This window comes from Rhinolophus sinicus, linkage group LG10, assembly GCF_036562045.2.
Source record: "Rhinolophus sinicus isolate RSC01 linkage group LG10, ASM3656204v1, whole genome shotgun sequence".
NCBI classification, from domain to species: domain Eukaryota; kingdom Metazoa; phylum Chordata; class Mammalia; order Chiroptera; family Rhinolophidae; genus Rhinolophus; species Rhinolophus sinicus.
The window spans coordinates 40407873-40422015 of NC_133759.1; the positions used below are offsets into that span (position 1 = coordinate 40407873).

At 37.4% G+C, this 14143-nt stretch overlaps 1 protein-coding gene across 4 annotated transcripts in view; it reads left to right on the top strand.

Moving 5' to 3' along the window:
- The window catches only part of NR2C2 (nuclear receptor subfamily 2 group C member 2), an 83719-nt gene that overhangs the window by 5831 nt on the left and 63745 nt on the right, over positions 1 to 14143 (top strand). For 3 of the 4 annotated variants that reach the window (XR_002138648.2, XR_002138647.2, XM_019746954.2), the window contains exon 2: positions 6579 to 6662. The exons of the other annotated variant lie outside the window; for it this stretch is intronic. Coding sequence is in view for 1 of the 3 variants with exons in the window: in XM_019746954.2 (XP_019602513.1) it covers positions 6603 to 6662 (60 nt within the window). In the remaining 2 variants the exon portion in view is untranslated. The remainder of the gene's footprint in view (positions 1 to 6578; positions 6663 to 14143) is intronic. 4 annotated transcript variants of the gene reach the window in all.

A 14143-nucleotide genomic window follows, 5' to 3' on the forward strand; every position in this document is an offset into this window, starting at 1 on the left:
TTTTTCAAATTAAATTTAAATTTATGTTTCTTTTCTGAATAAGTAAGACAGTCAATTTTTTTCAAAAGAAAATTTTTCAAGTGAAAAGATAGTGTTGTATCAGAAGGCATGTACAAGAATGTTCAGGGCGGCCAGATGGCTCAGTTGGCTAGTGGGTGCTCTTAACAACAAGGTTGCCTGTTCGATTCCCACATGGGATGGTGGGCTGTGACCCCTGCAACTATGTTGGAAACTGCAACTGAACTTGGATCTGATCTGTGCTCTCCACAACTAGATTGAAGGACGATGACTTGGAGCTGATGGGCCCTGGGAAAAGACACACTGTTACCCAATAAAAAAATTTAAGAAATGTTCATAGGAGCAGGAGTCCTAAGCGCTCCAAACTAGGAGCAATCTAAATGTTCATCAGCTATGGAATGGATAAATAAATTATTGGATAGTCATACATTGTAATACTGTACAAACTATACAATAATGAAAATGAAGTAACTATTCATGGTTATCACAAAAATAATGAGCAAAAGAAGCCAGACACACAAAAAATATATTACATACAGCTCAAAAACAAGAAAAACTAATCCATGATAATGTAAGTCAGGAGAAGAGAACGGAAGTAAATGACTATGAGGGGGTACAAGGGAGACTTTTGGGGTGCTGGTAATGTTTTACTGATCTGAGTGGCATTCACATGTGGGTTCACTTAGTGAAAATTCATGGAGCTGTTTCATTTATGATTTGTGCACTTTTGTATTTGCATGTTGTACTCAGTAAAAGTTTTTACTTTAAAAAACAGTAAAATTATCTTTATGATTTTAATCAATATGATTATTATGTAGGTAAAAATTTAAGGGAAAGTATGTTCAAGTTCCAAAAGAATTGTCATGTTACTGTCTGGGTAGAGGTAGGTCATAAATATATGTGAGCAATACTGAAACATAAGTCACATACAGTAAGTCTTAACATTGTCGATAGGTTCTGCAACTTGAAGCGAAACATGATGAAACCAATTTTACCATAGGCTTATTGATATAAACAAGAGTTAACTTCCTAGGGCAGCTCATCAACATAACAGAACAACATAGAACAAAACAATGATGTTATTTGAGTACCTGCTGTATTTTGGAACTGGTGGTTTTTTAAATGAGTTATTAAATGATAAGACTGGGTCTTATATTAATTTTTGCTCAAAAAGACACATTAGAGGTGATGGTCCGGCTAGGTCTTACTTTTGGGGAAACATGGTAACTCATTGATACAAGCAATTTGCTCCCTTAGATAATTACCTGGTCTCTCACTTTTTAAAATTCCTTTCTCTTGACTTTCTTTTCTGTCATACAGAGGGAATCTTGTTTTAGAGTCAAGCCGGAGTTGGAAGCCTAGGTCCACTTCTTACTAGCTGGATGACTTGAAACAAGTTGGTTAAACTCCGAGTCTCGATTTTTTTTCTGTGTTGGTGGAGCTAGTAATACCTACTCAGAAAGTATGTTAAGGGTTAAATGATGCCTAGTTTAATATAAGACACGTTGTTGATTCTCAGGAAATCCACTCTGCTTTCCTTCCATCCATCTATCCCTGGCTCACACTATTGGAAATGAAGAAAGTTCTTAACACTTGGACCCTTTAAGGTGAGGAAAATCACCCACAGTGTACAGTGATGTTTTTTTTTTGGGGGGGGGGGCGGGGAGAGTCTCCACCCAGAAAATTGTAGCACTGTTCTGGTAGCATAGAACTCTTCCCCACTGTTCACCACTTACACCAGTGCCAGCACCAGCACACACATACCATTGCTGCCTCTTTCTTATAGTCCAGACTTGTAATAAGGTTCCTGTGGAGGACAGGAAATCACCTGACCTAAAAGTAATCTTTGAGTTTGAGTAGTGGCAGGGTTTCTGATGACAGGATGTATGAACTTGACCCTAGAGGCATCTCTGTGAGCCTCTTCTGTTGAAGAACAATTATATGAAATCTACCACCTGCTGTCCACTTCTGATTTCAAGTCTTGAGCTGTATATTTCTCTTTTTATTTTTTTAAATTCTCTTTCAGGCTATCTAGATTCTTCAATTTTTATTTTCCTATGAGTATGAAAAGACTTCTAACAATCATAGTGTAACAAAATTGGTACTGAACACCTTGTACCTATCAAGACGATCTATTCCCAGTATTATTTTACAAACAGTTATTAGGAATTGCTTTATTTTTAATATTTGTGAGGTTTGTTCTAATTCAGACCTTTCATTTTGCCCAGTTGTGCAATTTAACAGAATGGATTACAAATGCTGTGTGAGCATATAATATAAATACAGTTAATTTCATGTGGCTCTTTCGTCAAAATAAGAGACCTATTCCTAAGTATGACACACATTTTACAGTTTGAGTTACTGCTTTCAAATTTCTTTAAGAAAGTAAAAGTGGCTCCATTTCCTTGTACCAATAATAGCTGCCAGGTGTTGCGAGTCAGCTGTGTGCCAGGCACAGTGTTAGTTATTAGGCCCTTTACGTACTTTTTAAGATCTAATATTCACAATAACCACATGCATTTCACTATCAGAGAGATCAATTTAGTGTCAAAGCCTCAGAACTCGGTATATTTGTTTAGATGACAAAATATCAACACAGTAAATATTTTGAATGTTATATAATCATGGGCCACATAATACATAAATATGAATGATATGAATCACTTGATCGTGATGGGGAAGGCAGACTCACCTTTTCCTGTCAATGAAGACAGCTTTTTCTTGTCCCAGCATTTGTTTTTTGTTATTTGAGACCCAGGCTCTTAAGCCTGCCATGCCCTGTGAAGAGCATAGCTGAGGTGTGTGGAAACTGACTGAGGAGTCAGGTGTGCCCATTGGAGCCCAACTTTCACTGCAGTGGAGTCTGTCTGTAGCTCTGCTTGACTAAAGAAACACTGGTTGCAAAGTTTGGTCAGCTGTATACACTTTTTGTCAGCCTAGAAGAGTTATTCAAAATCACCATTGTGTTCTCTGCTTCTTTGTTCTTAAGAGTGATATTGATCTACTTGTATTTGCAAGAATTTGTTATAAAACCTACCACCACATAAGGCCAAGCAATAATAGTTTTACTTCCATCATTCTGTGGTCTGTATTAATAGTTTTTATATACTATGCCTTGTTATCATTTCTGTGCGACGTAGGAAAAACTCACTAGTTCAATTTAAGTTTAAGACTCTGCCTTCATTCCCTAGTCTTCCTTGCCACCAGTTTCTAACTGGCCTCCCATGTACAGTCTCTTCTTTTCTATCATCTCCACACTGTTGCCCAAAGGATTTTTTTGAAGATCCAGATGTGATCGCTTCATTTGTCTGCCAAAGCTCCCTGTTGTCTCCAGCGTCAGCCTCTCTCTTCCCCGACCTCTCCAATAATTAGCTTGCCGGCTGTGTCTCAGATATGCCATTCTCCTTCCTACCTGTCAATTTGTGTGAGCTGTCCTCTCTGCTTAGAACTCTCTCCCCATCTTCCCTCTTTGCTTGCCGAATTTCTACTCTTCCATCAAGACCCAGTTTAAATAGCTCCTCTCCTAGAAAACTGTTATTGGCTCCCACAGGCAGAGGGTGACGCTTCTTCCTTTGGACAATCATTGTGACATTTACGTTGTGCAGCTATTACTGGTTTCCTTCTAAAGTTCTTCAAGGACAATGACTTTCTCCTCTTCCTCCTTTTTTTCCTTATTGGTCTTATTAATTCTCAGCAGTTTATTGACTTTCACATAAGTTCCCTAAAAAGGATTGGTGGTGATTGAACTTGATTAGTTTAAAGCTACCATAGGAGAATATTTTGTAGCAGACTGTACCGTGTTTCCCCGAAGATAAGACCTAGCCTGAGAATCAGCTCTAATGCATCTTTTGGAGCAAAAATTAATATAAGACCCAGTCTTATTTTACTATAATATAAGACCGGGTCTTAATATAATATAATATCGGGTCTTATATTGTTTTTTGCTCCAAAAGACGTATTAGAGCTAATTGTCCAGGTAGGTCTTATTTTCGGGGCAACATGGTATGTATGTGTGTGTGTGTGTGTGTGTGTGTGTGTGTGTGTATATATATATATATATATATATATATATATTTAAGATACTTGGTCCTATAGCTCTTGGCAACTAATCAGGTTCTTTTCTGGGAACATTACTGTGTGGGGGGTAATATTCCAGGGTTAGGGAACTTAGTGGGTCCAGCATCAGCCTTTGAAGCCCTCAAGTTTCTCTACCAAGAACAATGTTAGTGCTCTGTTCATGGTGCTTACTAATACAGTGCCTGGTGTATAGTAACCATTCAGTGTTAGTTACTATCAGTATTACTGTGTTTCCCTGAAAATAAGACCTAGCTAGACAATCAGCTCTAATGCGTCTTTTGGAGCAAAAATTAATATAAGACCGGGTCTTATAATTTATATAATCAACAAAGAATTGATAATCCAGAATATTTTCTAAGCTAAACAGGTTAACTACTACTTCTCTGTGATCTGATATCTATAATCACTGGTCATTCGCAGTATTTTGGAGCCCCCAAGTCCTATCTGAAGTTGATTGATCCTGCCAGTTTAGTGTTTAAGTGAGTCATTACAATTTTCTGTTACTAAGTTACCTCTGTCAGGCAGCCAGTCATCTATAAAATCCACTTCAACTCAGAACTTCTTAAGGATCAAACTCTCTCTTTTAGGGAAACCCAATAAAAAGATAATGCCTTTCTAGTACTCTATTTCTATACTGCTCAATAATAGTATTTCCCTGATGATATTTCTGAGGTATTCAAATTCATATATTTCTTGCACCAAACTGCAGTTAATAACAGCAAAAGAAATGCTGATAACACCTAAAAGTGATAAAATTAATAGCTGCAGCTGCATATTTGGATTTTATTTCTTAATATGTACTATCTATTGGCTATATCCATTTTATTTCTCAGAGAGCTTATTTACTGTTTTGAGGGAGGGGAAAATGAAACTAGACTTTTCATATGCAATAATTGTGTTTTTTAAACAATAGTCAGTTGACTTTTTGGTATATGTGAAGTGATGCTTTTTTCCTGTTAGTTGAAACCAAACTGTAACAGAGAGAAGACCAAAGTGTTTCTCTGTGCTTTTTTCTTAGAAACAAAGAAAAACAAATCAAAAAGCTTTAACTACTTATCAAAAGAATGAATAATCAGAAACACTACCTCCGCAGTTTCAGACTTTGTCCTGTTATGTGAAGATGAATCACTGACACCGGTGACCTGGTATCATTGTAGTACTTGGGGCAGTACTTGCTGTTCTAGGATTTTGACCCTGTGAAGGCAGGGGCCAGTTATTTTACATTTGGCAATCATGGTTTCGTGCTCCCATTTCTCTCTCATTGCCATTTTAACACCAAAATAATCTGAAGGGGAATTATGATCATAGAAGGGCTACTAATAGTGAATAGAATAATATAGAAAGTTACCAGAGAGTGAAAGAGCTTCATAGAGATCAGAGCTTATAATACTTGAGGTAAGAACTATAGGAAAACATTTTATAAAATTGCGTTGCAAAACAGTCCAGTTTGTGATTGAGGAAGGGCCAAGCAAATGAACTGTGTGCATTTGTGTATATTACACACTTGGTAGTAACGTAGTTTTCATATGTAAATGCTGGAACTAGACCAGAGCTTTGTTCTATTAACTATGGGACCTGTGCAGTCAATAATGAAGTCTTTCTGATTTGTCCAGGAATTAGATATAAAGTGGAATCCCTTTATCCTGAATTCTCTGTGGTGGAGTTAATGGAAAGGGTTTAGGGACTACTCAGGGGAGCTATGTTTTATGACCTGGAGAGACCGGGGGTCTGTTTCATCAGTAGTGCCAGCACCCACATGATCCTGATCCAGGAGGTTAGCATAGTTTTTGCTCTTTAGGTAATCTTCCTCAATTTTTACAAATGATAGCACTATTTTTTCTATGAATAGAATGCTGAATTATCTGGTTTTCTAATTTAATGAGGACTTAAAAATATAAATTGATAATTTTATGGGTGCCATGTTCTTAGCCCACTTTAGTAATACAGTCTCCTTTTCTTTCTTTGTTAGTGATAGTATTTGCCTTTTAATCTATGAATGAGGTATGTTAGCACCTGGGCAGGGTTTTCTCACATTGCCACTGGTAACAGAAGGATAGTTGATAGCAATCTAGTGCTGTGTATCTGAAGTTGATCTCGCACCTTTCTCAGGTAGCCACCTTCTTACTCAGCATACTGTGACAGGGAGCTATCCAAAAAAGTGTGATTCCCACCTCCCTGAGAGGTGAACCACGCTGTTACAACCCAAGAGACCTGATAATTAAAGTTCCAAATTTGTCTTTTTCTATATTTACCAGGGGAAGGCTTGTTTCCAAATTGAAATGGTTCTACTAATTAATTTTTGTACCTGTAATTGAGGAAGCTGATGCAGCATATCCAGATATGCTTAGCCTACTTGCTCTGTCTTCCGTAGAGGGCGTCATATCTGCACAAGACAGTAACAAAGACGCATTTTGATTGCTGATATTTTTCAAGTAGCCTGGTTTCTCCCTACCTGATAGAAGTTGCTGCATCTTTCCAAACAGGTTCTCTAATGATCTTGCTTCACCATGGCTACAAATATGGAGGGGCTGGTTCAGCACAGAGTGGGGACCCAGCAGGTGGCTGAGGTGAGTGATGGGCTGGCACAATAGCTGGCACCCTTGCTTTTGAAAGGGAAAGTACATCAATGTGCTCTGTTGTTTGAAAACAGTCCCAGTGAAGTCAACATGTGATCTACATCCAAAGCAGGATGCTGCCATAGAAGACAAAAGAAAAATGACAGGCACATTCACTCCTACCATTTCTTTGCATGAGTAGTGTGACCTAGCTGCATACAATAAAGTGACTTTAAAAACTTTCACCTTGAATCAAAAACTAAAAGAATCTGATGCTTATCAAGCTGGTCAGGATAGTTCTAACTCCAAGGTTCTGTCTTAGTTTATTCTACATTTGATACTTTGTTAATACTGTGGTATGGTAGAAAACCCAGTTCTGTGCAGCCTGCAGTAATTACTGACCATCTAACATGTACTAGGGATTTTGCTGTGCTGAGAAATATGGAAATAAATGAGCCATTTGCCCTTCCTTTAGCATTCTAAGAGCCTTGCTAAGGAGTAATTATAAAAGAGGTGAGAAGTATAATTTCATGTGAGGAAGATGATCCTAGAGATGGGTCTTGAATGACAAGTAAGCATCTGTCAGATAGACCCAAGGAAATGGGGGGAGGTGGGGGCGCAGGGGAACTTTGTGGCAAATGCTGGGGAGGGCGTCCTAAATCAGAAACCTATGTAAAGACAGGACAGAGGCATGAAATAGTTTGGTGTGTTCAGGCAACTTGAGGTGTAAAGGGGGGAAAGTAGGGCCAGAGCTTTTCACTCTGTACTAGGTCCTATGCAAGGTCTTAAATCCTTACAACAACCTTTTGAAGTTAGTATGATCGTTATTTCCATCTCGTAAGTGAGGAAACCAAGGCTCAAAAGCAAGTAACTGGCCAAAGGCACACTGACCCAGTTTCACTCCTTCCATCGTTCCTCTGATAAACCATGCATCATACTGCAACCAGGAGCCATTAGGATTCAGACTTGCATTTTTGAACCAGTACTGATATTTCTAGGGTGAAGATGCAAATTTACCAAAGAATAGACATTAAAGAAAAGGATTTTTAAAAATAAAACTTAAGTACATAAACAGTTTAAACCAACAAAAGTAGTGAGGATTTTTCAGATTTTAGATTAACCATTAACTTTAAGGCAACAGTATAACTAATCATCCCGTTCCCCCAGCAAATGATTAATATTAACTAAAGATGAAAGCAGATGGATATCACACATTTTTTAATATTATATTTTTGAAAGGCCTATCAGAGCTGCTAAAAATAAATGCTTGTGGTTATTTGTTGCTTTAGTTTCTGATGGGAATAATTACCTTGAAATATATTTTCCCCCAAAATATTTAGAGTTGTTTTACACTTAATACAGTTGCCAGTTGAGGCTGTTTTGGAGACTATTTAGTACATGGATCACTGCCCTAAAGAGGTCATTAATTCTTTAGGGGAAGAGTTTAGTTTAATAATGTATAGTGCTAAAATATAGTAGCTTATAGGTTAATATATTTTGTGTATGCATTCAGAAAATATTCTAGCTAAAATTTTATCAGGTACCTTATTTCCTCCGGGAAATGGAATTTCATATAGTATTAGTGCAGCTATTATTTCCCATGGCAAATGTTGCAGTTTTAGGAGATTTCCAAAATAATAGAAGGCATTCTTAATTTGGAGTGTAAAAGCAATCTTCCTATTTAAAATATTCTCTAGATTTCTGTCTATTATTCTAAGGAATAAATATGTGTGTGTGTTCTTTGAAATTTTGAGTTTAATAACTTTGCACTGCATATTATAACAACTACAGTCATAAAGCACTTAATGATGGGGATGTGTTCTGAGAAATAGGTTGTTCGGTGCTTTTGTCATGCAAACATCACAGAGTATACTTACACATACCTAGGTGGTGTAGCCCACTATATACACACTTAGGCTACATCGTGTAGTCTGTACTCCTAGAAACAAGCCCATACAGCATGTTACTGTACAAACAACGTGAAATTAAATCACGCACAAGTGGAAGTGATGCAATCAAGAGACATAGTAAGCATGAAATATGTGAAGCTGCTGCAGGCATAATGTAGCATACTGTTTCACAGCAAGCTTTTTTTATAAGTAGAAAGAGTACACTCTAAAATAACAATAAAAAGTATAGTATAATAAATACATAAACCAATAACAGTCACTTATGATCATTATCAAATATTAATGTACTATACATATTGTATGTGCCAGACATTTATACATCTGGCAGTGCAGTAGTTTTGTTTACACCAGGATCACCACGCTGTCACTAGGCAATAGGAACTTTTCAGCTCCATTGTAATTATTTGGGACTACTGTCGTATATATGGTCTGTCATTGACTGAAATGTCGTAATGTGATGTGTGACTATATATATAAGGTCTGCTAGACAAGTAAGAGAGCCTATCATTCATCATTTCATTGCTAAACGGAAAATGAGTGGGAATAAAGTATCTAAATTGAGGGGTTATTAACAGTCAGTTTTGGATAGCTGTTTCTTCAGTCAGCAGTGAAGGAGCACAGCCCTCTCCTTCTGGTCAGTCAGAGAAGGCACACAGGTGAATAACAGGACTGGGTGTCTGCTTGCCAAGAGCTCTCTGTCACAGGGGTGAAACATGAGATTGGTCACACTAGAAGGGCGTTGTGTCTGTCTAGTGGAAAGGAGTTCTTTAGGGATCAGATTGGGGGATAAATCCAGACACTGCCATTTGCTACCTGGGTGACTGCCTTGGGCCTCAGTTTCCTCATCTAGAAAATGGAAGTAATAATAGTACCTATCTCATGGGATTGTTGTGAGAAAATACTGAAATAAAAACCTGCAAAGAGCTTTAGTAGGTGCCAAGATTTTGCTCCATGAATGAAATACAGCACCATTGTCAATTTTATAAATGATTTTCTCTCCAGTCCCCAGATCAACCCTTTTCTGTATAGACCAGATAAATCACAAATACTAAGGTGAACTATAACAGTTGGATAATACAAAGTAACAACTTGATGTCTTATAACGTATTCAAATTTAGTCAGTTATTTGGACAGACAGTGTAATACAGTGGTCAAGAGTGGAGACTCTAGAGCCAAATTCACTGGATTTAAATTCTGGCCTTGCCACTTGCAAACTGTGTGACCTGTCTGTGTTTTGGAATTGTTTGTGAAGAATTACTATTAATTCTTTTTTAAATGTATGGTAGAATTCATCGATGAAGCTATCTGGGCTTGGGCTTTTCTTTGCAGTAGCTTTTTGGTTATTTCAGTTTCTTCATTTATTATAGGTCTATTCATATTGTCTATTTCTTCTTGGGTCAGTTTCAGTAGTTTGTGTCTTTCTGAGAATTTGTTCATTTCATCTAAGTTATCTAATTTGTTGGTATACAATTGTTCAGAGTATTGCTTTATAATCCTTTTTACTTCTGTAAGGTCAGTTGCAATTTCTCCTCATTCGTTTCTGATTCTAGTATTTTGAATCTTTCTTTTTCTTGGTCAGTCTAGCTAAAGGTTTGCAATTCGATCTTTTCAAAGAACCACTTTTCAATTTCATTGATTTTTTTTTCCCTCATTATTTTTGTATTCTCTATTTCACTAATTTCCATTCTAATCAAAGCCACAATGAGGTACTATTTCATATCCCCTAGAATGGCTAGAAATAAAAAGTGAGATAACAAGTGTTGGTGAGGAAGTAGAGAAATTAGAAACCACCTACCTTGCTGGGTGGGGATGTAAAATGGTGCAGCTACTTAGGAAAACAGTCTGGCAGTTCCTCAAAATGTTACACATAGAATTACCATAGGACCTAACAATTCCATTCCTAGGTGTATAGCCAAAAGAAACTAAAACATATGTCCACACAAAAACTTGTGCACAAATGTTTATAGCAACATTGTTCAAAATAGCCAGAAGTTGGATACAGCCAAATGTCCATCAACTGACAAATGGATAACAAAAGGTGGTATATCCATATAATGGAATATTATTCAGCCATAAAAAGGATTAAAGTACTGACACATGCGACAGCAGGGATGAACCTTGACAACATTATATTAAGTGAAAGAAACCGGTCACAAAAGACCACTTATTGTATTACTCCATTCATATAAAATGTCCAGAACAGGGAAATCTATATATATAGATAGAAGTAGATTAGAGGTTGCTTAGTGCTGGATATTGGGGGTGATATTTAAGAGTATAGTGTTTCTTTTTTTTTTAAGATTTTATTGGGGAGGGGGAACAGGACCTTATTGGGGAACAGTGTGTACTTCCAGGACTTTTTTCCAAGTCAAGTTGTTGTCCTTACAGTCTTAGTTGTGGAGGGTGCCGTTCAGCTTCAAGTTGTTGTCCTTTCAGTCTTAGTTGTCGAGGGCGCAGCTCAGCTCCAGGTCCAGTTGCCGTTACTAGGTGCAGGGGGCACAGCCCACCATCCCTTGTGGGAGTCGAATTGGCAACCTTGTGGTTGAGAGCCCACTGGCCCATGTGGGAATCGAACTGGCAGCCTTCGAAGTTAGGAGCACGGAGCTCCAAACCGCCTGAGCCACCGGGCCGGCCCCTAGTGTTTCTTTTTGAGGTGATGAAATGTTGTAAAATTGACTGTGGTAATGGTTGTACATATCTGTAAATATACCAGAAACCATTGAATTATGCACTTTAAATAGGGAGATTATATGGTAGATGATATCTCACCTACCATATTGAGTTTATATCTCAATAAAACTTTTTTAAAAACAGAAATAACAGCAACTAGATGCCACTTCCAAAATTAGGAAGTGTATTCCAAAATCAAAGAGCAAAAAGAAATAAAAAAGCCAAAGGAACTTATGACAACTTCCCCTTTTTAATTAGAATTACATAATTCCAAAAACAGTAAAGCATGAATACATGTACAATAAAACTATGCATTAACAAATAACAGTATATACAGCTTGATTCCAATTTTGTAAGGTATTTATATCTAATATTTATAGTTATATGCCATGTATATAACACAGTGTGCCAGGTATTATGCTAAGCTCATCATCTCATTTAATACTTCCATTAACACTATAAGGAAAGTATTTTTTTTCCCCACTTTGAATAAGAGGAAACTGAAAGGTAGAAACTTGACTTTGTTTCTACCTTCATTGTCCAAATTTTAATTGTAACACTTTTTAAGAGTCAATAACACTTGTATTTAAACAAATTCGACAAAATTATTGATTTTTTCCATGGTCAGAGTATCAGAAGCATGGCTAAATCCAGGGTTCTGTAAATCTATGTGCCATGCAATTGACTGTGAAACTTGATAAAGAACAATATGGTTAATTTTTTAAAAAGGGGTAGTTAACAGTTGAGAATTTGTAACCGAAGCAGTGGCAGATTGATCATATCTAACAGTATTAGTTTTACTTTTCATATATGAAATAAATGAATTTTTCTAAAGGGCTTCAGTATTTTTTAAACACTTAAGATTTCTCTAACTGGAAATTTAGGAGAGACACACACACAAGTACATATATTGTGTGTGTCTTCATCATTACTTAGATGAAGTAAAGAAACTTTTCAACTATATAAGATGTTTTGAGTCAGGAGAAATTTACAAGTTAACTTGTTGGAGCACTTTGAGTCACTTACTGATTAGCAGAAAGAGACTACTCATAGACCCAAACTGTAAGTTGCTTTTATGAGGTTGGACAATTAAGTTCACAAACTCATCCTAGAAAAAGTGCTACATGCCTCATTGCTGAATATCACTACGGTCACCTTCGAAATACTCCCCTTAAGAAGGTATGCACCAACGCCAGCGCCTAGTCCACCCTCCAAAGCAATTTTGGAATTCTTTTTCTGGAATGGTCATCAGAGCAGCCATCGTATGTCCTGATGTCCTGAATGTCATCAAAATGTCTTCCTTTCAATATTTCCTTTATCTGTGGGTAAAGAAAGAAGTCATTGGGGGCCAGATCAGGTGAGTAGGGAGGGTGTTCTAGTACAGTTATTTGTTTACTGGCTAAAAACTCCCTCACAGACAGTGCTGTGGGAGCTGGTGCATTGTCGTGATGCAAGAGCCCTGAATTGTTGGCAAAAAGTTCAGGTCGTCTAACTTTTTCATGCAGCCTTTTCAGCACTTCCAAATTGTAAACTTAGTTAACTGTCCAGTTAGTACAAATTCATAATGAATAATCCCTCTGAAATCAAAAAAGGTTAGCAACATCATTGCAGCAAATTCTCAAACTTAATTGTCCAACCTGGTATGTTTACACAATGGAAGTTGAGGTGACTTGGCAGATCTTGGCAAGGTTTCCATTGGCCTGGGGCGGTGTAAGGGGCTCTCATCCATCAGATGCTCTTTGAACAGAAAGATCCTGTCACCGCTGAGAAAATAGCCAAATTCTTACCATGCCATCACTTTTTTTTATCATCAAGGCTTGCATCACCATTGCAGAAAACTTAACACTTCCATGTGAAGGAATGTTTAAAAATGGGACTTTCCCAGTTCCTGAACAAAACTCAGTATTGGCAAGGCTACATCTTTTTTTTTTTTTTTAAAGATTTTATTGGGGAAGGGGAACAGGACTTTATTGGGGAACAGTGTGTACTTCCAGGACTTTTTTTCCAAGTCAAGTTTTTGTCCTTTCAGTCTTACTTGTGGAGGGCGCAGCTCAGTTCCAGGTCCAGTTGCCATTGTTAGTTACAGGGGGTGCAGCCCACCATTCCTTGCGGGAGTTGAGGAATCAAACTGGCAAACTTGTGGTTGAGAGCCCACTGGGTGGCCCATGTGGGAATCGGACCGACCGCCTTCGGCTTTAGGAGCAAGGAGCCACCTGAGCCACCCGGCCAGCCCAAGGCTACATCTTTAAGTGGGAGAAAGCAAAGTCATTGCTCAGGTTTCAGGTTTCCAAAAAGTCCTGGAAAGATGAACTCATTACATTAAATTTTATTATTCTGCACTCTTGAAAACTGGTCATTTTAAGTTTTCTTTTTCTTATCAAATTAGTACATATACATAGATTTTAAAGTTGCCCAGTATTATGTTTGGCTTGAAACGGAAAACAGCTCCTGAACCACCCCCACCCTTTCCTTCTAAATTTGATTTCTTCTGGTATTTAATTTTTTATTTCTAAAAATATCCTTACCCTATTTTGTTTTTTAAATCAGTGCAAGATACCCTTTTTTGGGAGGGAGTTGTTGGGTTTTTTTAATTGTAAAATATAAAATGTATCATTATAACCATTTTTAAGTGTAACATTCTGTGGCATTAGAATGTACATTCACATTATTCTGCAACCATCACCACCAACCATCTCCAGAACTTTTTCATCTTCCCAAACTGAAACTACCTTTTAATACTAACTCCCATTTTCTCTTCCCACAGCCTTTAGCAACCACCATTCTTTTTCTGTGAATTTGACTACTCTAGCTATCTCATATGAGTGGAATCATGCAATATATCTGTCCTTTTGTGACATGCTTATTTCTGTTAGCTAATGTCTTCAATGTTTATGCACGTTGTAACATATATCA